The sequence below is a fragment of the Staurois parvus genome, unplaced genomic scaffold (genome assembly GCF_062004578.1).
Source record: "Staurois parvus isolate SC_StPar_1 unplaced genomic scaffold, SC_StPar_1.0 ptg000299l, whole genome shotgun sequence".
NCBI classification, from domain to species: Eukaryota; Metazoa; Chordata; class Amphibia; order Anura; family Ranidae; genus Staurois; species Staurois parvus.
The window spans coordinates 13,785,366-13,811,226 of NW_028318095.1; the positions used below are offsets into that span (position 1 = coordinate 13,785,366).

At 40.6% G+C, this 25,861-nt stretch overlaps 1 protein-coding gene across 2 annotated transcripts in view; it reads left to right on the forward strand.

The window, feature by feature from the left end:
- The window catches only part of EPHA6 (EPH receptor A6), a 1,004,780-nt gene that overhangs the window by 964,924 nt on the left and 13,995 nt on the right, over window positions 1–25,861 (forward strand). For both annotated transcript variants that reach the window (XM_089682939.1, XM_089682940.1), the window contains 2 exons: window positions 6,123–6,272; window positions 13,098–13,291. In XM_089682939.1, the coding sequence (XP_089539065.1) occupies window positions 6,123–6,272; window positions 13,098–13,291 (344 nt within the window). The remainder of the gene's footprint in view (window positions 1–6,122; window positions 6,273–13,097; window positions 13,292–25,861) is intronic.

A 25,861-nucleotide genomic window follows, 5' to 3' on the forward strand; every position in this document is an offset into this window, starting at 1 on the left:
ACCTTCACAATCTCCTGACCTCAACATAATTGAAAATCTATGGATAGACCTTAAAAGAGCAGTGCGTGACAGACAGCCCAGAAATCTCAAAGAACTGGAAGACTTTTGTAAGGAAGAATGGGCAAAGATGCCTCAAACAAGAATTGAAAGACTCTTGGCTGGCTACAAAAAGCGTTTACAAGCTGTGATACTTGCCAAAGGGGGCAGTACAAGATATTAACTCTGCAGGGTGCCCAAACTTTTGCAGACTCCATTTTTTTGTTTTCTGTTATTTTGAAAGTGTAAATGATGGAAATAAAATCTAACTTTTGTTGACATATTATAAGAATGTCTAATCTGTAATTTGATGCCTTTTGGAGATTTTTCCATCTTTCCTTGGCTTCTTTATGCACATTAATACAAATTTTTAGCTGGGGTGCCCAAACTTTTGATCCCCACTGTATATGTGTATAACGTATTAAGATGTATTTATCTGTATGTTGGCGTTTTTGATTTTATTGATGTGCATATTAAATGGTGCTCTTGATGCTGTAAACGATAGTATAGAGGCACAGGGTTTGGAATAAGATGTTAAATGTCCTTTTAGATTCATTGTTGCAATAAAGGATAATGTAGATGAGTGTGGGCGGCAGTTTCCAGCTTCCAAGATGGCGGTTAGTGGTGCCGTTTATGTAGGAAGGGCGGTACATAAGGAGTCGATGCGCAGACGTCCTTACCCTTCTGAAAAAGTCATAGGAAGTGACGAAACGCGTCAAGGACACGTGACGTCAGACGTATCGACGCTGACCGGAAGTGCGATCGCAGCCATCTTGGAAGTGGGAACATGCGGTCAATGTTTCCCTAAACTTGTCTGTATCTGTATCCCTGTGAGGAGGAGCTGCTTCACCCATATCTTAATGTAAGTTGCCAAATAAAGGAAGACTGTGTTTTATCTACCATTGGTAATTGTGATTTTCTCATGAGGGAAATGGAGGAATAACCCTAACATTGGATGAAGCCTGAAATCTGAATGATGAGATAGTAACCCAGAGTGGTGTTATGCCCTGTCATTTTCTACATAGGGTAATTATCCATCAGCACATGAGGTGGAGATTGCTGGCTTGGGTTTAAGGTGTACACTTATGTATACAGAGTGTGGTGATACACATTTTTTTGTAGTGACAATTTTTGGTTTCACTTATTTTGCAGCTGACACTTTATGTGAGTGTCCTTCATTGAGATATTTATTATTTGCATGTATATAGATACTCACCTATAGAGTATACACGTGTTTAATAGATTTTGCATGTTTGACCCCCAACATGATCTGGTAAGAGGCAAAATGCTTGACTTTTTTCTATCCTCTCCTGGCAGTTTTGAGACTTGTATAGCAGCACTGAGGTTCCAGTGAATGGGGGGCTTATTTTATACAGTTGCAAGAAAAAGTATGTAAACCCCTTGGGATTACGTGGAGTTTTGCATGAATTGGGCAAAAAATGTGCTCTGAACGTCATCTAAGTCACAACAATAGAAGAACACAAGAATGGAGTACATGGGAGGACACCATGGAGGAAGCCATTGCTGTCCAAAAAGAATATTGCAGCACGTTTGAAGTTTGCAAAAGAGCACCTGGATGTTCCACAGCGCTACTGGCAAAATGTACTGTGGACAGATGAAACCAAGATTGAGTTGTTTGGGAAGAACACACAACACTATGTGTGGAGAAAAAAAGGCACAGCACACCAACATCAAAACCTCATCCCCACTGTAAAACATGGCGGAGGGAGCATCATGGTTTGGGGCTGCTTTGCTGCCTCAGGGCCTGGATTGATTGTTGTCATTGATGGGAAAATGAATTTCAGAGTTTATCAAGACATTTTGCAGGAAAACGTACGACCATCTGTCCGCCAACTGAAGCTCCACAGAGGATGGGTGATGCAACAGGACAATGACCCAAAGCATACAAGTAATTCAACAAAACACTGGCTGCAACAGCACAGAATACGCCTTCTGGAGTGGCCCAGTCAGAGTCCTGACCTCAACCCGATTGAAATGCTGTGGCATGACCTTAAGAGAGCGATTCACACCAGACATCCCAAGAATATTGCTACACTGAAACAGTTTTGTGAAGAGGAGTGGTCCAAAATTACTCCAGATGGTTGTGCAGTTCTGATCTGCAACTACAGGAAACGTTTGGTTGAGGTTATTGCTGCCAAAGGAGGGTCAACCAGTTATTAAGTCCAAAGGTTCACATACTTTTTCCTCCCTGCATTGTGAATGTTTACATGTTATGTGAATTTAAACCATGGCAACATCTAATGTTTGTGTAGTATTATGTTCAGCAGACTGTGTTCTTCTCTTGTTGTGATTTAGATGACGTTCAGAGCACATTTTATGCCCAATTCATGCAAAACTCCACATAATCCCAAGGGGTTCACATACTTTTTCTTGCAACTGTATATCTTAATTTTTGTGGATTGGACATCTAAGTTCAATTGTTTTTGAAGCGCTGCACTTCTGTATATTACTTTATGTGTATTGTTACCTGCAATATTGTGGTGGCTGCTCATGTGGATTGAATTATTTATTCTTTCATCTTTTTATTTTAAATAATTTTATATACCATAGCGCAGAATTGTAACGATTTTTTGAATTGATAAGTATTCAATGTAATCCTTACATAATGTAAATGCTGAACTACATCTTCACAGCCATAGCAATGATCAGTGATCATTGATCTCCCCACTTCATAAAAAGAAATCTATTTATAAGCGAGGACTTCTGATTACCCATCAGGGTGTATGGTGGATGGTATTATTGGAGGAGCCCTATCTGCAGTCACTGCTTATGTCTGATAAATTAGTAGAGGACTTAGCAATTAGATGTTCAATGGTCTAAGCTGGCTACACATGGGTAGACTGCCCTGTCTGACATTGTCCTCATCTGAGGGAGCCTCAACTTGAAGCAGATCTTGCCGGTCACGGTGATGGAAATATGACTGATACAGAAACATTGTGCAGTGGACCAAAGAAGCACCTGCACAAGAACTGCATACTGAGTAGATATTTGTCTGTCTTGCAAGTCACGGGTGACTCATACAAAGGCAGGTATCATTACAAAAGGACCAAAACAATGACAGTTGGCCTGTTCATTGAACATCTTTATTCACTTATCAGCAAACGTTTTTCCACATTACAACAACCTAACTGTTCTTAGTCTACAGAAATTGAAAGAATACTACAATTTAACAGAAATCACAATTAAAATTTAAACAGCAAACTGTACTTGTTCTTGTCAGGCATCTCCCGCAACATTCTTGCACTGAAGTGATCATAACAAAAGGATAATGTAACAAGAAAGTGCTGCATGCAGAGGAAGAGATTTCATTTTTTTATATACTTAATGGAAATTAAGCAGCTTTTAAACAATGTTTAACTTCCAACTTATCTCCCTTTAAGCATTAGGCAATTGTGCTGTACCTGATGTGTGACATGGCAGCTGGGAGGCCTGTATTTCAGCTGCCTCCTATAAGCTACACACCGCTTAGCCTTTATGACACTTGTATCCTCATTACTACAAATCCTTTACCGCCCTTTGAAATTTGTTATTTAATGACATTCGTAGCTCATTCAGCATTGTCATGAGCCAGAAAGCACTAAACAGCCCCGTTCATAAACGTTTCAGTAGCCCGGTTAATAAGGCATATTGCCTAGGAATCACATTAGCATTTTTCTCTTGGTTGATTCTAGTTTTATAAGCAGAGCAGAAATGCACCATCGACCTGCTTGGATAAAAAAAATGCTTGTTATCAGTACAGACTTCTTGAGAAGGAAAATGACAGGTTTGATAAATCCTCTTCAGTACTCAGATCATTTAGGAATACTTCTAAATGGCAAGCTAGCACAGCATATTTTGGACATGCTTCTTTTTTTTTTTTTTTGATCGTAGAGAGCAGCATTAAGAAACTGAAGGGAATTGATCTTTGCTAACTATTAGCAGAGCAACTTTGGCAGTTGTCTAGCAACTGGGGCAGCCAAAATAGGAACTAGGTCTGCTGTCAGGATGACCATGGCTACTTCTCCCTCACTATACCAATGGATACATCAAAATGATGTGTCTTTTATAACAGGCCTCTAACTTTTTATACTTCCAAGTTAAATTGCGCCTATTGTGTGGTAGATTTATTGAAAACATTAAGTGTAATGTTTTTTGACCAGTTTTATAAATGGGTGTATTATTTTATTTAATACAGCATGCATGACAATAGTTTGCAAAGAATGCTGGACTTTCTCTTAAGGAAGTCCAGAATTGCCTGCCTCTGTATTGCAAGGAAGTGCAAGGAAGGGGTGTGGTTAGTTTTTTAATAGCAGGTTACAATAATAACTAGATAATTGGTATTGCATCTCATTACAGATAAATTTGTAAAGCAGTATGCATAACGTAATGGTGATTTTTTAATTTTTTAAATTGCTGTAAGGTAGAACATCACATTATTTTTACTTCACTGTTAAAGTAGGAACTGTCTGCTGTATAGAAAAGGAAAAAAAGAAAAATAAATGTTCATATTGTGTACACAGGAAGAGAATACACACACACAGTGGATGTCCGTAAGAAACTTCTCTTGTCTATTCCATAACTCAAAGTGTTTCTCAAAATTCATGAGGCACCTCATTCTAAAATGTAAAAAACTAAACTTACAGTTTTACATAACACAGCAACATCCACAAGTGTAGGACACCCAATATTAGAGGTGATTTATTCTTCCAAGGCAAATACACCTTTGTACACCTATAGTGACTAGTATTCCAATGTTTCTCTTAAGTTTCTCACCCTCACTCAGCTCATGTGGCCCCAGCACTGACGGAGAGGGGCAGGGGAGAGCAAACAAGAATGCTGTGCAGGCAACCGACATACTCCTTATCAGTTGATGTCATTGATTGTCAGGTCGCCGGCATGTAGAAGGTTGTAATGGTGAAAAATGAAAACCTGTGGCTTTGTGTAACTAAAAGGCTTTTCCACCCTCTGGCTTGTATACAGGTTTTGGGCAATTTTTAGACATTTTGCCAAGGCACCCCTGAAGAAACCTCAAGGCACCTAGGATGCCTGGGCACCCTTGTCGAAAAAGGCAGGGTTAGTGTGATGGTCAATGGGAAGGATGCTCCTTACACTTGTGGTCATTGGGAAGAATTACCACTTTATAGATAGATAAAAAGATCAATTGTGTCAGTGGGAACTTATCTGAGAGGCAGAAATTGCTCATTGCTCAAGGAACGCCCTCCGTATCAACCATGACACCACTGGTTGTCACCGACGGCCAGAAGGTTGTAGTAGTGCATGAAAACCTGTGGCTTTGCATCACTAAAAGGTAGGCTGATCTATCCGCTGGCTTGTGTGCAATTTTTGGGCAATTTTTAGGCATTTTGCCAAGGCACCCCTGAAGACACCTGAAGGCACCCCAGGGTGCCTAAGCACCCTGGTTGAAAAAGGCTGCCATAACGTATAAAGGCTTTTGCATTGTTAAAGTTATTCTACAGGCCTAAATTTAAAAAAACAAAATAACAAATATGTTATACTTACCTGCTGTGTGCAGTGGTTTTGCACAGAGCAGCCCGGATCCTCCTTTTCTCGGTTCCCCTGCTAATGCTCCTGGCCCCTCCCTCCTGTTGGGTGCCCCCACAGCAAGCATCTTGCTATGGGGGCACCTGAGCATGTGCATTCCCCAGCCGTTGCTCTGTGTGTCCACTCACACATGGAGCTGCAGTTCGGCCCCGTCCCCTCTATCTTCTCATTGGCTCTTTGGCTGTGATTGTGTGATATATATGTATATACTGTGTGGACATAAAATAAGCAGTACCACAGTGATAAAGACATACCTGGGCTCTCCCTTAAAGCATGTTCATCTTGTTAGAATGGCAGCTCTGTGCAATATGATTAGTTTTCTCTGCTGGCATTCCCTCTTCCAGTATAAATCCTGGTTCAGAGGGATTGTATGAAACTAAAGCAAGATTAAGGTACTGTCATGATTTTGAATACAGAAGTAGATTAATAGTGTTTTTATATATGCTCTGTGTTAATCGGTAGGGTTTTTTTAATTAAAATCCAGGTTTTTATGTATATCTTTAATGTACAAATTTATTTTTTAGGGTGGAAAAATTCCTATCAGATGGACAGCACCAGAAGCAATAGCCTATCGAAAATTTTCATCTGCTAGCGATGCCTGGAGTTATGGTATTGTAATGTGGGAAGTGATGTCCTATGGAGAGCGGCCATACTGGGAGATGTCCAATCAAGATGTAAGTAGCCTCTTTGTGTATGCTTGCTTCTTTTTATCTGAGTGTATATCTAGTTTGCACATTGCTTTTTTGAGTATAGTCTTTTTCAAACTTTCTAATAAACATTCTAAAAAAGTTTTATTTTTAGAAAATGTCAGGCTTGGTTAAAGCTTCATTCACTTGAATACGTTTGCCACTGGAAACTATAGGTTTGAGCAGATGTAATGATGTGAATGTGGTGTGGAAGAACTAGAATATATAGGCTTTTGAGATCAGTTTGTGCTTTCCTTTTATCACTCCACACAAAGCAAGGTTAATCTATGGCGAACACATTCAAAGTGGACCTTTGCTTAAAGTGAAAGCGCCACTCATCCCCTTCCTCCTCTAACATTTTTTTTTTGGGGGGGAGGGAGCAAGTACTTTTTTGTGACAAGTACCCACACCAACTTCAGAAATATTCGTCTAGGTGAGAATTAAGTCAGCTTGACCCACCCCCATCACCCACAGCTTCCAAGCACATGTGACATGTCCCAGAAGGCTGCAGGAACCAGTCCCACAGCACTGCCATGCTTCATGCATGCGCAGTGGGGAGCGGGCTCTGAGATTTCAGGATGTCACAGCCAACTTCCATATGCAAGATGGTGGCACTAGAGGGCCAAAGCCTTGTGAAGAATGGGCCTAGAGGTGCTGTACATAATTGGCTGGTAAATGTCTATTTCTTAAAGCAGTGTTAACCCAAAAACAAACATTTATTATATTGCAGCTTTCCAATCCCTTGATGTGATTGCTGCATTAGTTTATTTTTCTAGGCTTTCTTTTAGTTTTAGCTGGTGTAAACTAAATCTGCTAGTGCATCTAACACTCCCCTCCCCCAGATTAACAATACTGATGTCTAAGGGTGTCCATGTGATCTTTAATCCAGAGTGGGGACACTCTAATACTGGAGGTGTGTTAGTGGACAAATTACCAGGTGAAAACAGAGGGAAAAAAAGAAAACAAAATCAGCCCCCACATCTAATGATTGATAAGCTGCAAAAGATTACATTTTTCATTTTGGGTTTAATACCACTGTAAAAGTAAGCAGCTACAGAGACATGGGGGCCTGGGCCACCTGATGCATGGAACTTCAGGGGGTTCCCTCTCACAGTCAGATGAGGGACTCCTTTTCCTCTATCACCACCCACTCTTGAGCCAGCTGGGCTTGCACCAGTAAAGCAAATAACTCTCCACCCTCAGCCATTGGCTGTACTTAACGCTTCACTCCTATTAGAACACCACACAGAGGCTTCTTGTTGGGAAAGTGTTTTTTTTTTACTTATCAGCATAAGTAAACAGTCCACAACTTTTCCAAATGATAATGAGGTTGAAGATGTCACTTTGTCTCATCTTCGCATCTTGTAAACAGAAGAACAAGGTGGTACTCACACCCAAATAACAGTCCTTAACTTTGGTTCCCAGAAACTATGGGCAAAACTGTTCACAGCCCTTTCTCTGAAGGAAAGAGCACACCAAAACCCCTCAGTTGTCCTCTACTTCCTATGGTGCCAGGCAATCTCCTTTTGACCCAAGTTCATACCCCTATATAAAGGAGCACCCCACACGACCACTCCACCTGAGGAACAACCTGTAGTGGGAAACTATGCCTGCCTACAGGTAACCATTCTGAATTCTGTTAACTTAAGAATAAATGCTCAAATTCTTTTTAAAGACTTGTTTACGCGCATGGAAACTGACCTGCAGATTTCACTTACAGAGACATCAGTTTACATCAGTTTTCATGCATTCTTCAATTAGTTTAATACAGGTTGCAGATTCCTGTGCAGAAAACAATTTGCATGTGATACTAGTGTTGAGGTGTGAACAAGGCACATGGAGGACAATTGATTTTGTTGTGCCCTTGCAGAACGCATGCAGAAAAACTTAGGTCTATGGTGTGAATGAGGCCTAAGAGTTTATCTAAGCAGTTGTAGTCAAAGAGACCAAGAGATTGCAATTAGCCATGAGAAAGAAAATATATAGATTTGCATATCTCATAAATTAATCAAAATATGGAATAGAAAACTTGGTGTGAGTTCTGTCAAGGACTCTCTCTGTATGGGGTTTGCATCTTCCCTATGTGCTTGCATGAATTTCCTGTAGATACTCCGGTTTCCTCCCACACTCCAAAGACATGCTTGTAGGTTAATTTGCTTCTGTCTAAATTGGCCTCAGTATGTGTGTGTGGCTCTTAAAATCCCAACTGCAGCCTCCGATGGCAGACACAGCTTTGATGGGCATCTCAGGCATGGAGCCTAACAAAAAAGTAGGGTTCTACGGTTTGAAGTGCAACAAAGATTGCAATGTGGTCATAGTAAGGGGAAAGGAAATAAAAATATCCTCACTGAAAATAAATATGTGCTCAGAAAAATAAAAAGAGCACATATTTACATTTTAGACCAGTTTTACACTGCTGTGCTGTGGCTTTGCCGCAGCACGAGTGTATCCCTTTTTTTGTATTTTCTATATTTTATCATATAGTTCTATTCGCCGTCCCATAGACTTTCTATTAGGCTGTGTGTTTTTGATACATTTTTCTGAAAGTACACCAAAGATGCAGAATGTTGTGCTTTTGATCCACTTTTGAAAAACTCGCTACCTAATAGAAAGTCTATGGGCTTGAACCACAGGTAAAATGCACAAAGCCAATGAATACTCCTGCACTGTGGTAACACCGCAGTGCAGTAGTATGAAGCTCTCTTATAGCTATTTACTGGAGAATATGTTCTCTTCCTAATGGAACAGTTTTGCTGCACAAAGCTATACTTACATTACATGCTGGACATCAAAAATAAGCTTTCACTGGAAATGACTCCCAACTTACCAGATGTGTTCCGCACCTTGCAGTCCACTCCATTACTGAATAACAGGACACCTAGTACTCAGTTCTACAGATGGTTTAAAAGTTTTCTCAGGGTAAAAGGCTTTGTTGTGCTCGCTTAATATCTAAAAGGTAATGCTGGAAATTCTTGCAGGCGTTATGTGCGGCAAGCTTTTGAAATCGTTGTTTTTTTCTATCAGTGGAAAACAAAAGTTCACGCAAAGTGCATCTATCGCAAAGAACAATTCTAAAAGACTTCTTTTCGATCTGTAAGTGAATGTATAAATTAATGCACACTGTAGGAGTCACCGATTTTCTGAGTGGAAAAAAAAGAACAGCTAATGGATTTCAAACAATGCTGACATAATTGCTTGGGAAAATTGAACAAAGAGTGTGGCAGGCTGTTCGCAAACGCCATGTCTCCCAAGAGTAAGCGCTTATCCAAAGGGAATGTCACCGCATTGTTCAGACTGATGGGGGGAGAAAGAAAGTGTAACAATTTCTACTCAATTTATTCATCAAAAGCTCTTTTTTGCAGTTAAATCTACAATAAACTCCTCCGGAGAGTGTGGCACAGCATGAGCAGTAATTATAAAGGGATAATAGAATTACTTGGTAAATGAACTCGGGGGCCATTGGGTTTCACTACTCAGGGCCATTGTTACACGTAGATGTTGTGGCATTATTCTCAATAGGCTGCGAAAGGGAAATACTTTGGCAACTTGGTGAGAATTGCTATGATCCTATTTCGAATGCAAAACAGTTAATTGTCTCACCTCTGGGTGCAACAGAAATATTATACCAGTGAGGTATATTACACAACAACAGTCTGGTTAACATATTTTATAAGGACCCACTGTAGTAATCGGATATTTAATGGTGCTGCTAGTGACAAGCTTTCTCTTGTTTCTATTTGAGTGTATATTAAGCCATTATATTAAAGAATGCCATTTGTTTTAACTTTCCATAATCCATTACCAGGTGCAGTGCACCTAGCAGGGGTGACTGGCTCTCCAGAATGTCAAGAGATCTATAATATCAGGCCAGCTGTAAATAATCATTTACTGCAGTGAAATAACAACATTGTAAATGTGCAGATTATTTTGCATGGTAAAGCTAGAAGTAGAAGAGAAGATGTCTCCTAGGGAAGGATGGGCATATGTTGTCTATAGCTCTGGGACTTACCACTGAAAGGGAAAATGTCACCAACACACTCAGGATCACCAATATGAGTCCAAAAGCTTTAATAAATGATCCCATAGTTACAGCAAGGCAACGTTTCAGAGTCTTGCAGGACCCCTTCAACAGGCATTTGACCAACTGAAAGCACCCATTATTACCTCCTAGGGGAATCCCTGAATAGCCTAATTCTCTTCTGATAACTGTACTGGGATATTAAACAGCATGAGACTGCAATGGTATCTCTAGACAGCTGTTCATAGAATGACATGGAAAGTATGATACTACCCATTTGCTGGCCGTGCATTTCACACATAGACCTTTAGCAAGGTCCTTCCTAAATTAATCCAACAATGGCCCCGGTGTTGCCAGTGGAAAATCTGGTTAAAGCTACATTTTTATTGCCATTTACTGTAAGCTTCAGGCACCTGCAGTGTTGATTCTGAAGGCCTCAAGGCAGATTTTTTTTACCCTGACTACCAATCAATTTTAAATAAATGTGATATGTCTGAGGGAAGACAAACAGCATCTCCAAGACAGGTATAGTCCAGATATTTTAAGTGCAATCAACCAATTGATTGGTTCAAATGGGAACACACCTCCATTTTCCTTAGGACTTGTACCTATGCATATTCTGCTTTACCTTCTTTCTTACTGATTCCCAGTTTTGTTCTGATTTTAGAGATGGGTGGAAGGGGGTATATGCTCACGCAGATCCCTCTATATACTAACACTAACACAGCCCTGTGACTGAAAGAAACTTCTCTCAAAGACCTGTATGTTGTCCTACTAATAGTTAGCCGACAGCTAGTGAACAAAATTAACAGAATCAGTGTTGTGTTTCATTGCAAAACTGAATTGACTTCTGTGAATAGTTCTGTAAACCTGCAATACAGTCACATAAACTGAAATTACAACATGCTTGTGCACGTCTTTTACAAATGCATACAATGAACACATTTCTTGCAAACTGCTACCTACAAATCACATTGAATACATTTAAATGCAATCTAGGCATGTACAGTCATGGCCAAAATATTGGCACCCCTGCATTTCTCTCAGATAATGCACCACTTTGCCCCCAGAAAATTGTTGCAATTACAAATGTTTAGCCATTCTAATGTTTATTTCTTTTGTTTGTATTGGTATATGACACAAAAAAGACAACAAAAAGCCAAATCTGACACATTCCATGCAAAACCCCAAAAATAGACTGGACGCATTTATTGGCACCTTCTCAAAATTTTAAGAAATATTTGCATTCCAAGTTTGTGATGCTCCTGTAATTTGTAATTAAACTCACCTTCTGTTTCTGTGTCCACTGTGCGCAATATTGTCATGAAGTTTACAGCCCATGGCACTGCAGCTAATCTCCCTGGATGTGGAGGAAAGAGAAAAACTTGATCAAAGATTGCAAAGAAGGATTGTTCAAATGGTGGATAAAGAACCTCAATCAACTTCCAGACAAATGTAAGCTGACCTTCAGGCACAGGGTATAACTGTGTCAGCTCGCACTATACGTTGCCATCTGAATGAAAAGGGACGCTACAGTAAAAGACCCAGAAGGACCCTACTGCTGACACAGAAACATAAAAAACACATATTGGAGTTTGCCAAAACTTACCTGAAGAAGCCAAAATCCTTCTGGGAGAATGTGCTGTGGACAGATGAAACAAAATTACAGCTTTTTGGTAAAGCCCATCATTCTACTGTTTTCAAAAAAGCAATGAGGCCTTTAAAAAGAATATGAAAAATATATGAAATATGAAAAAGAATACAGTCCCTACAGTCAAACATGGTGGAGGTTCACTGATGTTTTGGGGTTGCATTGCTGCTTCAGGCACTGGATGTCTTGACCGTGTGCATGGCATTATGAAATCTGAAGAGTACCAAAGAATTCTGGGGTGCATTGTAAAGCCAAGTGTCAGAAAGTGGGGTCTCCGTTAAAGGTCATGGGTTTTACAGTAGGACAATGGCCCAAAGCATACGTCAAAAAGCATCCAGAAATGGTTTAGCACAAAGTGCTGGAGAGTACTGACTGGCCAGTAATGAGGCCAGATCTCAATCTCATTGAGCACCTGTGGAGAGATCTCAAAACAGCAGTTGGGAAAAGGAACCCTTCCAATCTGAGAGACCTGGAGCAGCTGTCGAAAGAAGAGAGATCCAAATTTTCAGTAGAGAGGTGTAAGAATTTCATTTATGGTTACAGGAAGCGATTGATTTCAGTTGTATTTTCCATGGGATATGATACCAAATATTAAATTGAGGCTGCCAATAATTTTGTCCAGTCCATTTTTGGGGTTTTGCATGAAATGTATCAGATTTGGCTTTTTGTTTCTCAACATTTTTGTCTCATAACAATACAAACAAAAGAAATAAACACATATATATATATATATATATATATATATTTTTTTTTTTTTTTTTTTTTTTTTTTTTTAATTGAAATATATTTTGAAATATATTGAATATGGCCAAAATTGTAGCATTTCAAGTATATATGTCAATATATACGGTAAGAATATTTTTAAAATATATTTCAAATATATTTTTCTTCCATGTGGGCAATATTAAAATCAGGTGCATTTGCAGTGAATTCCCAATGATTGGATCTCTACTCAACACAATACTCATGTACAGAACAACCTGTTTTTCAATATCAAATAACTGCTTTAATTTCATGAAACACCTAGTCTAACATTCTAAATTGCTTTATTTTAAACATAATTTATTGGTGTGTTGTATATGAGCTCTTGAACTATAAATGCACATGTGTAACATAATGCTTATTTATGTTATTCTTTGTTTAGGTCATTCTGTCTATAGAGGAAGGCTATCGTCTCCCTGCTCCAATGGGCTGTCCAGTGTCTCTGCATCAGTTGATGCTCCATTGTTGGCAGAAAGAAAGGAATCACCGACCCAAGTTCTCAGATATTGTGAGCTTCCTAGACAAGCTCATTCGCAACCCCAGCGCCCTAAACATACTAGTCGAGGATATTCTGGGGTAAGCTAGCTAGAGAAAGGTGGTATTCTGAAAATGCAACAAAAATTGTTTTTTACTTTGCTTATGTTCATAGAGTTTGTAAGTATGGATGGTTGGACGGGCTTGTGTGTACGTATGGAAGGTTGAGGCTCAAGAAACAATTAAAAATTAGGTGGCCTACCTAAATGCAATATATTAAGTGCCACCAGATTCTGCAAGGCACCCACAGTTCCATCTAGCAAGGAAAATAAAGAAGGAAAACTTTAAGAAACTATTCATGTTGTTTAAGGGTCAAGCAGGCAGCACAGACCAGAACCAAACACTGCAAAGGTCATTATTCAGATATCAGATCATAATATACTCACCTCGTTACATAATTAACTAACATATGTGACCAACATTTTGCACTCTAATTCAGCCATCTATCCACATTGTATGCAGAGGCCACATACACACAATGATGCCATCCTTTTACATCTACCTTAACCAACCTGGTTGCTTGATATCTGAGCAGACGTGTCAGCCTTTATAGCAGTAGTATAGTTTACCATAAGTGACCTAATAATAGAAAGATTACTCTTTAATTAGTTCTGTACCTGTGGTTTATGAAGTAATATTCCTGTCAAATCCATAAAAAGAACCAATAAGCTGAGTTCTTTTTAATTTCTGATGATATTTTTTCAGTTCAGATTGAAAAAAAAAGCAATTGAGAAAACCAGAATATTTCCAACTGTATTCAATGTTGTAGAAACTTTTTTTTCACTTTTATCCTTTCATTTATCTAGTTAGATTATTTTACAGTCAATTCAATGCAATTTTCAATGGCATTAACTTTTTCTTGGGATTATTTTAGTTGAATATTTAATGCCAAGCCATGCCATGCCATGCCCTTCCTGCCCAGGCCAATTTTCAGTTTTCAGTGCTTTCACAGTTTGAATGACATACAGGTGAAACTCGAAAAATTAGAATATCGTGGAAAAGTTAATTTATTTCAGTAATGGAACTTAAAAGGTGAAACTAATATATGAGATAGACTCATTACATGCAAAGCAAGATAGTTCAAGCCGTGATATGTCATAATTGTGATGATTATGGCTTACAGCTCATGAAAACCCCAAATCCACAATCTCAGAAAATTAGAATATTACATGCAATCAATAAAACAAGGATTGTACATAGAACAATATCGGACCTCTGAAAAGTATAAGCATGCATATGTACTCAGTACTTGGTTTGGGCCCCTTTTGCAGCAATTACTGCCTCAATGCGGCGAGGCATGGAAGCTATCAGCCTGTGGCACTGCTGAGGTGTTATGGAAGACCAGGATGCTTCGATAGCGGCCTTCAGCTCTTCTGCATTGTCCAGTCTCATGTCTCTCATCTTTCTCTTGGCAATGTCCCATAGATTTTCCATGGGGTTCAGGTCAGGCGAGTTTGCTGTCCAATCAAGTGCAGTAATCCCATGGTCATTGAACTAGGTTTTGGTGCTTTTGGCAGTGTGGGCAGGTGCCAAGTCCTGCTGGAAAATGGAGTCAGCATCCCCATAAAGCTCGTCTGCGGAAGGAAGCATGAAGTGCTCCAAAATCTCCTTGTAGATGGCTGCGTTGACCCTGGACTTAATGAAGCACAGTGGACCAACACCAGCAGATGACATGGCTCCCCAAATCAACACAGACTGTGGAAACTTCACACTGGACTTCAAGCATCTTGCAGTGTGTGCCTCTCCATTCTTCCTCCATACTCTGGGTCCTTGGTTTCCAAATGAGATGCAAAAGTTGCTCTCATCAGAAAAGAGGACTTTTGATCACTGAGCAACAGACCAGGTCTGTTTTTCTTTAGCCCAGGTAAGACGTTTCTGACGTTGTTTGTTGTTCAGGAGCGGCTTAACAAGAGGAATACAACATTTGAAGCCCATGTCCAGGATCCGTCTGTGTGTGGTGGCTCTTGATGCACTGACTCCAGCCTCAGTCCTCTCCTTGTGAAAGTCCCCAACACTTTTGAATGGCCTTTTCCTGACAATCCTCTCCAGGCTGCAGTCATCCCTGCTGCTTGTGCACCTTTTTCTTCCATACTTTTCCCTTCCACATAACTTTCTATTAATGTGCTTTGATACAGCACTTTGGGAACATCCAACTTGTTTTGCAATTACCTTTTGAGGCTTTCCCTCCTTATGGAGGGTGTCAATGATGGTTTTCTACACAACTGTCAGGTCAGCAGTCTTTTCCATGATTGCGATTCCTACTGAACCAGACTGAGAGACCATTTAAAGGCTCAGGAGCCCTTTGCAGGTGTTATGGCTTAATTAGCTGATTAGAGTGGGACACTTTGAGCCTAGAATATTACACCTTTTCACAATATTCTAATTTTCTGAGATTGTGGATTTGGGGTTTTCATGAGATGTAAGCCATAATCATCACAGTTATGACAAATCACGGCTTGAACTATCTTGCTTTGCATGTAATGAGTCTATCTCATATATTAGTTTCACCTTTTAAGTCGCATTACTGAAATAAATGAACTTTTGCATGATATTCTAATTTTTTGAGTTTCACTTGTATGTGTGGTCATGCTACACTGTATCCATATGAACTTTTTATCATTTTTTTGGTGGTATTTAATCACACTGGATTTTTTATTTTTTGCAAAAGGAACTAAAAAAGAAAAATTTGGAAAAAAAACCTATTTCTTTCTTCCTGTTAAACATTTTGCAAATAAGTGATTTTTCTTCACTTATGTGCGCTGGTGAGGCTGCACTGATGAGCACTAATAGGCTGCACTGATGGGCACTGATGAGGCGGCACTGATGGTCACTGATGAAGAGGCACTAATGAAGCTGCACTGATAAGGTGGCACTGATGGGCACTGTTATGCTGCACTGATGGGAACTAATATGCTGAACTGATGGGCACTGGTATGCTGCACTGATGGGGCTGCACTGATGGGCACTTACATGCTGCACTGATGGGGGTGCACTAATCATCATGGCACCGATGATCAGTGTCCCGATTATCAGTGTAAATGTCCCCTGTCACAGGAAAGCCAGTTATTGGCTTTCCTTTCCTCAGAAAGTGACAGCGCTGAGGAAAGAAAATGCCGATAACCGGCATTTGTTTACATCTGATTGGACATAGCTGATCATATTGTAAAGAGCCAACGTCATTGGCTCTTTACCATGATCAGTGATGCGCTGACATCCTCCCAAAACGAGAGCAATCCTGCCCAGCCACTGATCAGTGGCACTGAGCTTGCTTTTGGTGGTATTTAATCACCACTGGGTGTTTTATTTTTCTGCTAAGCAGTTTTGACAAAAAAAATATTTTTCTTCGTTTTTATTATTAAATTTTGCAAATAAGTAATTTTTCTTCTTCATTGATGTGCTCTGATGAGGCTGCACTTATGGGCACTGATGAGGTTGCAGTGAAGGGGCTGAACTGATGAGGCGGCACTGGTGGGCATGGATAAGCTGCACTTATGGGCGCTGATGAGGAGGCACTGATAAGGCATAACTGATGGACACTAATTGGCACTGATAGGCACTGATAGGGCTGCATTGATAATCAGTGGTCTGATTAACAGTGTAAACAAAGTTCTGACAGCCTTGCCAGGTATCAGCTGTCTTTTCCTCACACATTATGTCCGTACATAACCGGCAAGTCTGTTTACACGTGATCACATGTGATTGGACACAGCTGATCACATGGTAAAAGGCCGCTTTGATTGGCCTTTGCCACGATCCATGATCAGCTGTGTCCAAAGGACACAGTGGCCTCAGAGCGCACAATGCGCTCCCCAAGAGGCACGCTGCAAGTGTGTTCTGGAAGGTCGTCTATGGATGCCCTCCCAGAGAAAGAGAGCCTCGCTGTAGCCATCTTTCAGCTATAGCATGGTATTAAAGTGGTTAAGTTGTATTAAAAGAACATTTATTATTTTTTTGTTATTGTTTTAGGTAGTATAGGACAGGGTTGGGTTTTTTATTGCTTTCTGTGACCCAGCTGGAGAGATCTCTTTATTAACCCTGGTAACCATTTTCAGTGCTGATTCACACATGCGAGGTGCGGATTGAAGCTCAGGTTTCATGGCTAATTGACACAGTTGCTATTTACCAGTTCACATCAGGTTTACATCAGGTTTAGGACAGGATCAGCTCAGGATTTTATCCTGTTCACACACGAGGTTTAAAAACGGTTCCCATAGAGGTCAATAGCCTGTAATCCGCACCTGAACCTGACTGCACTGCTCAGAAATTGGACAGGACTCTTTTTTAAACCGTACTGAATCCGCACTGCCAGTGCACCGGATATATGTGAACAGGCATCATAGAAAGCAATGTTTTTTCACATGTCATGCGGGTTGGATGCAGTTCAAACCACATCCAATCCCCATATATGTGAACGGGCACTCGGAATTTTACAGTTGCCACCAGTATGAGAAGAGAAATCTTTCAATGAGGCACTTGTTCATGTGACACCTTTCTAAGAGAGGATTTCCTTGCTTTGGAGAGATCTTCTCTTCCATTCAGTTGCGTCGTAAGACAGAAAGGTTCCTTTCACATGCAGGCAGCCAGGGAGAGGTAAAAACAGGTGGTTGATATATGTTTCTAAATCCTTGCGACCACCCACCTAAAAGCAGATATGGTGACACTCGCATAGGTACACTTTGCCATGGCAATTGTAATGCTACATGTTGAGTTTGAGAAGCAGCACCTTCTGTATCTGCCATATAAATGAAGGGGGCCATGCCACAACCACAATCAAATACTTGGCTTGAACTTGCTCCATGATCCCATAAAGCAGCATTGCCTTTCAGCAGTTATATAAAAAAAAGTACCAGGTTTCACTGTCTTCTGAAAAGTGATCCACTAGAGATCACTTTAAAGGGGGGTGGTAGACAACGCCACAAGCATGAAAGGAGCCAAAGTGAAATGGGGCACAAAAAGCAAAGACTCCTAAGGGGTTTTATTCAGTCATACTCTATCCAAAACTAAAATGCTTGAAAAAAAAAAGCAAACACTACAAATAGCAGTAATGATGTGCAGCAACTCATGGCAACCAATTAGATTTCCCATTGGCGACAGCGGACCAGTAATATGCTCTGCCTGCTATCAGTAACTTTGCATCATCAGTTCTTTTAGCCTAGTCTTAGGAAACAAGCACAGTCCAGCCTGGTTGTACAAATTGTTCTCCTGATGATACGCTCATATATTCATTTTAGACTGGGTATAAAGGAAGGGTTGATGATTCAGTAATTTAATACCATGAATGATGTGTAAACTAAAGGGCAGTGGAACGCAGATCATAGGATCAAGATCATTAAATTCAAACTACTATGACCTATGTACGGAGAAGTAAGTCAATGTATAGAAAAATGCAACCTTCACGGTTATTGCTGCTATTAATCTACATGCATGGAGTCAGCTGATGATTAAGAGGAGGCGAGGTGTACAACGGCTTAACGTGCCCTCTGTTCAGCAGCAGAGTTATTTATTCAAGTCCTAAACTGGTCATTGGAGTAGTATAATGTGGCTGGGCTTTTTGTTCATTTACAGCACGCTGTTATCCGGAAAGATCTCTTAATCATGGTAATTACAGCTATCTGTTACAATAACACAGTCTGTTCAGGTATGAGCAGTGTCCATTATAAATGGTGATCACACCTGTCTGCGTGGCGGAACTCTACATTTCTCCTGACAAATTGCAGTAGCTCTCTTATTAGTTGGGGTCATTCTATTAATATATCATCACCAGCTCATCCCTCCATCCCCATTGTTCTGTCTCCATACCTACCAGCAACAAAAAAAGGAATAGCGATGGTGTTAAAAAAGCCAATACTTAGGCTCCATGCACACTGCAGCTGATAAACTCACGTTCAGGAACTTTTCTGCGTTTTTTTTTCAGCAGCCCCTGAACTTTCCCTAATGTTTTCCTATGTGTCCATGTACACTATGCCGTTTACAGGCAGTTGAGTTTACAGTCATTTTTTTGAACGCACCAAACTTGCATTCAGGAGTAGCTTTTATCAGCGTTTCAAACGCCAAACGCTTGTAAACATGGCTAAACGCGGCTAACCGCGTTTATAAGCATTTACACTTGGAAATTTTTTTTAACTCTTCCATTTCCAGATGTTGTCCAGAGCCTTTTTTCATCATGAAAAATGCATGCAAAGAGCTTTCACGGTACTCAAATGGACCTGGTACACCATACTTTGAGGTTTTGCATGAAAGAAAATATGTTAGACATTGCTGCAATAATTTCTGCACAGAAATGAGCTGGAACACATCCAAACACCACAAAGAAAAAAGACAGCTAATCTCAACAAATACTGCTCTCTCTGCTTCTGCTCTCTCTCTCTTTCTCAAAATGTCTGAAATAGTTCATTTTTTACTGTTTTTCAGTGCATTCTGGGCATTTTGGAAGGTCTCCTGAGGTTTTCTTTAAAAAACGCTTCTAAACGCAAACGCTCATAAACGCGCATAAACGCGGTATGCAAACGAGGCTTACGTTTTCCAGCAGTCAGTTTCCATCGTTCACAAGTGTCCCGTGTACATGGGGCCTTAGGCTCCCAAAGATGCTCTGGATGGGGAGAATTTGTCTAAAGTCATTAAATAAAGTAAATATATGTGAGCGCATACAAAGAAAAAAGCAGCTGTGCACCAGGTAACCATAAAAACCTCTAAAAAGACAATGTAAATAAGTAGTGCAGCGCTATAAGGAAATCACAATATAAGTAAAATGTATATACACCATTAAATATACAGTTCATTAGGTGACTTGAAGTGACTTGAGGTGCTCTCATGTAACTGTATCCTCCTATGGGTAAGGTGCTGTGATATTAAGTGCGGAAAGAATGTGCACTCACCAGAACGTGCAATTTAATGAGCGTTTATGTATATTTCCTGATGTCATCTGCCAATCTGGATAGTATCTAGAATCCGGTGAACTCCCTCCTATGGTCCTGGATGTTGTTGATAGTACATCAGGGTGGTCCGGAGTTCCCCTCAGGTGATAGTTTGGGTACTGCCTTCTGGAAGTTATAGAGGCTCCCTCTCCGGTGGTCAGGTGGGTAGCTGTAAATTAATACTGTGACTTCCCGTATGCCTCTCCCAGTGTATGAGGGGCGCTCATGACAGAGGGTACCCAAGTGAGCTGACCACAGCTGCCAGCCGCACATACCCTGGTTCTGCTACATCCTAATATGTGTAAGTTAATTGGTTTATGTGAAAGTTATAATGTTTACAAATGGCGGTATATATACTGGAATTTGTTTTTGTACTAATAATGGCGGCGATCATCGACTTACAATGGGACTGCGGTGGGCATTCTAACACTGAGGGGAACTGACTTGGTGTCACTGACATACCTTGTGACACCAATACAGTGATGAGTGCTAATAAAAAGCACTGCCACTGTACTAATGGCACTATGCAGGAAGGGGTTAAGATCTGGGGCGATCAAAAGGTTAACTGTGTGCTGTTTTACTATGTGGGCTGTGTGTCTGTTTCATTGTAAGCACACAGCTTTGTATGGCTCTGCTATGGGGGTGGAGCCTGGCTATGGCGGTTCGGGAGTGTGTGTAGCTAGCACTCTCCGTTAGCTTCCCCTCGTTTATCCTCCCCATGAGGCCCCGTGGATAGAGAGACCAGCAGCTTGGAGAGGGATCAGCAACTCACCCTCTGAAGAGAGTTCACGGAGGTCCGGGGACGGTTGGGCTGCTGAGACCCAGGAGAGCGCCGGGGAGAGAGCCGAGGGGTGGACGCTCTGGGATTGTCCCCTGACGGCCGCCGGCGTCTGCGGAGGAGCGTGTGGAGTTGTCGGGGAAACAGTCGGAGCCTGGATCCAGGAGAGTGCCGGGAGAAGGAAGCCTCATGGCTTCCCCTGCTGTCTAGCGTTGGCCTCGGAGGAGGAGTAGGGTTGCCAGGGAGACGCCACTGAGACGGCTGAGGCATTGGAGCGGCCCCGACACGTGGGAAGCCGCAGAGGAGCTCTGGGAGCTCCGAGTGTCAGCGCGAGAGAGAGAGAGAGGTGCCCGACATCTGACAGCTGAGTAAGTGGGTGAAGAGATGCTGGGTAAATATTGTATTGCCCCACAATATAATATATTACAATATTACAACATTTATAGTTGCCCACCATCGTCCTGTCTCCTCTATTCACCCACATCTCAACACTACCTATATACCACATCATATCAGCTCTGCAGTTCAACAGTTTTATAGTATCACCTCCTTAAAACGGCTAAAACCTCCAACTTCCACATTACTCCTGTTCTTTTTTTCCATTGTGTTTTCAACTCGTGAACCACCTTCAATTTAAGGAGCCATGTGATGAGAAGACAAGCTATATGAGGTAAATGAGATCCATAGGAATCCCTCCTAGAGGACACAATTATAGAGGAGGAACGCTCTTGGAGTGGAGTTCCAGCGAGGAGGGTGAGTGATTCCTGCAGGTCCTCTTTAACACTCTATATACATTGGACTTGTATATCAGACCTATACATACATTGAGTCTCCGCACTAGATTCCCATGTGCCTATAATAAGACTTTGTATTAAAAATTTAATTTGAAGAAACAGGAGATTCCCAGGGTGGGTCTGAAGATTGGGAGGTGTAAGAGAACAGGAGTTCCTTGAAATAAGAGCAAAAAGTTCCAAAAATAACATGAAAGGTAAAAATACCAAAGGGAGTGGGACTAAGAACACCCAAACTGGTACGATCAAGAAGTATGTGTCACAAGGAAACGTTACCCCAGAAAGATCCCAAGGAATAAGTGAAAAAAGTGATTTGGAAATAAGCTTGGATAATAGCCCGAGACTCTCCCTGGGCCCAGTATATAATAGTCAATTGGAAGGCATTGAACCGAGAGAACTTGAAAGAGATATGCAAATACCTAATAAAAAAGAAATGGCGGAAATGTTTAAAGGCTTGGAAAAATCAATAAAGCAAGAGATGGGGATGATCCGAGAAGACTTGGGACAATTATTAACTAGGGTGGAGGAAATAGAGGAGAAGGTTCATGCCCAAGATCAGGCCATCCCTAAATTAGAGAAGTGGATAATGGAAGATAGAAAAGAACAAAAGAGATTGCTTTATATGATGGAAGAACAACAAAATAGAGAAAGGAGAAATAATCTTAGAGTAAGAGGAGTCCCGGAACTGACACAGGGAGAAGATTTAAAAGAACTAACTGCCAAAATTTTGATCTTTATAATGGATAAATCGGAGGAGGAGATGCTTAAATTGGATGAAGTATACAGGATTGGGAAGTATCAACAAGAAAAAGGGGTAGAAAAACCAAGGGATATAATTGTTAAACTTCATAACTACAGAGATAGAGAAGAAATATGGAAAAAGATTAAAGGAAGAACAAATATTATATATGAAGGAAAAAGTATCCAAATTTTTGCAGATTTAACAGCAGAGACTCTGAGAAGGAAGAGATCACTGAAACCCCTTCTAGAAGTGATGAGAAAACATAATGTGAAATACAGATGGGGCCGGGACACAAGTTTAATTGGGTGGAGGGATGGAACTACAGCAATACTGAGATTCCCGGAAGATATGGAAGAATTTTGTGATAAATTGGGACTGCAGAGACAAGAGATTCCTGAATGGGATGTGGGGGTGGGAGTGCTGGACAGTGGTGGGTCAAGAAAGTGGCAGCTGGTCGAAAGAGGAAATAGAGAAATAATAGATAAGGGGGTACCGGGGAGGAGGGGGGGAAGGTGAGCGGTCATTGTCAGAGTCGAACCCTAATAGAGGGATCAGAGGTGGATAATGATCCGAGGGCACAGGAGGCCTGGGGGGGATGGGGAGAGGGGAGGTTGGGTAGGACGGAGATTTCAGGGGGGGAGGGATAGGGAGGATGGGGTTTTTAGGGGTAACACTCTGTATAATGGGCGAGAAAGAGATAGGAAAAGAGAGAAAGGATAAGACATGAAAGATGGACGATATCCGATTTGTAACTTATAATGTAAAGGGATTGAATTGTCCTGGGAAGAGATTTAAATTACTTAAGGAGCTACAGTATAGGGAGGCTTCGGTGGTATTCCTGCAGGAGACACACCTAGAGATTAAGTCAAATATAAAGTTGTACTCTAGAAGTTACCCTACATGGTTCTATGCGGATTCCCCAATCAAGAGAGCTAAGGGAGTAGCAATAGGATTTGAAAAAAATGTAAGGCTGGAGATAGATGAGAGAGAGGTTGATCCTGAGGGAAGATTTCTGTTTTTAAAGGGTAGATTACAAGAGCAAGAATGTACAATTGTAAATATCTACTGCCCAAATAAAAGACCAGAAGTTTTTCTGAAGGGTGTCCTGAGAAAACTGATGGCCTTTAAGAAAGGACGTTTGATAGTGGCAGGTGATCTGAATTTTTGTATGGACCCACAAATGGATACGACATCTTCTGTGCAAAGAGATGGAGGTAGAGCTCTGAGAATCCTGAAGAGGGCCATCCAGGAGTGTCAACTGGTGGATATTTGGAGAGTGATTCATGGAAGGGAGAGAGATTATACCTTCTTCTCCAAAGCACACGAGATGTACTCCAGATTGGATTATATATTAGTAGATCATCATCTTATAGATTTGGTGGATAAAGTAGAAATTGAGGCGATGTCTTTTTCGGATCACGCCCCTGTTTCATTGAAAATGAGGTGGAGAAGACGTTTGACAGGAGGGATAGGTTGGAAGCTGAATGAGGCTCTCCTCCTGGATCAGGTAGTGGATCGAAAAATTAGAGAGGAGATTGAAAGATATTTTCGAGAGAATGAGACAGGGGAGGTATCGTTGGCTACAGTGTGGGAGTCCCATAAGGCTTATATAAGAGGTATCCTGATTGCGTCTGGGGCAAAAAAGAAAAGGGAAAGAAGAGAAAAAGTTACTGGGCTGTTAAAAGAAATAGCTGAGTTAGAGCAAATACATAAAAATAAAAGATCAGAAAAGATAAAACAGAAGGTGATAAAAAAGAAAGAAGAACTAGAGCTTTTGCTGGAGGAGGAGAAGAGAAGAGTTTTTAATAAAGTTGCAAGTGAAAGATATAAATGGGGAGATAAACCAGGAAAATATTTAATGAGAGCTTTGAGGAAAAAAAAAAATAGAAATTATATTGAGAAAATAAAAAACCCCAAGGGGGAAATGGTTTACTCTACTAAAGAGATTATCGAGGTGTTTAAAGAATATTACAGCAAGCTATATAATATCGCCTCCCAAGACCCAGTAAATATAAATATAAATGGAAATGAGAGAAGAGAGAAAGGAAGGGAATATTTAAAAAATGCAGGTTTACCGAAGTTAAAGTATGATCAACTGAATTCCCTTGACTTGGAAATCACACAGGAAGAAATAATAAGAGCATTAAAGGACACTCCGATGGGTAAAAGCCCGGGCCCAGATGGATATACAGTGAGATACTACAAAAAATACAGTGACCTGTTAATACCCAAACTGAAGAGATATATGAATGCCCTGGGAGGAGACATGGAGATGAGAAAGGAATCTTTACAGGCCCATGTGGTGCTGATACAAAAGGAAGAGAAGGATCCCTCTCAGTGCTCTAGCTTTAGACCGATATCACTTTTGAATATAGACATCAAGCTCTATGCTAAGGTCCTAGCAAATAGACTAAAAAATCTCATGCCAGAATGGATTCAGGGGGACCAGGTGGGTTTTGTCCCGGGGAGGGAGGGCAGAGATAATGGCCTAAGAACTCTGTTGCTTATCCAAAAAGCTAGAAAGGGGAAAACCCCGGTAATAGTACTTTCGATCGATGCTGAGAAGGCATTCGATAGAGTAGATTGGAGTTTTATGATGGATACCCTGGAAACCCTAGGAATAGGAGTAAGAATGAGAGAATGGATAGGAAAGCTGTATAGAGAGCCCTCAGCGATAGTAATGGTTAATGGAGAGAGGTCGGAACCTATCAGAATGTCAAATGGAACTAGACAGGGATGTCCATTATCTCCATTGTTGTATATATTGGCATTGGAACCATTATTGGCAACTATCAGGAAGAACTTAGATATAAAAGGAGTGCAGATTGGGGAAGTTGAACATAAAGTAGCTGCCTATGCGGATGATCTTTTGTTTTATGTGGGAAATCCTAGGATAACACTCCCAATTCTAATGAAGAGCTTAAAAGAGTATGGGGAGTTGTCAAACTTGAAAATTAACCCAACTAAAACTGAGATCTTGAATGTAAACCTTTCAAATAGTGAAAAAGAAAATATACAAAAAGAATTCCCCTTTATATGGAAAAATAAAGAGATAAAGTATTTGGGAGTGAAACTTTCTGCCTCATATAGAAACCTGTATAAATTAAATTATATCCCACTCTTAAATGAGATTAAGAAGGAACTTAGGAGATTCGAAGGAGGTAACCCATCCTGGATAGGCCGTATAAACCTGATAAAAATGATAATTGTACCAAAAATCCTCTATAAATTTCAGATGATTCCAATCAAAATTCCGGAGGCCTTTTTTAAAGTAATAAAAAAAATGTTGACAAAATATATATGGAAAAATAAAAAACCCAGAATATCATATGACTTGTTAAATAGAAATAAAGAGAGAGGAGGACTGGGAGTGCCAGATATTAAAAG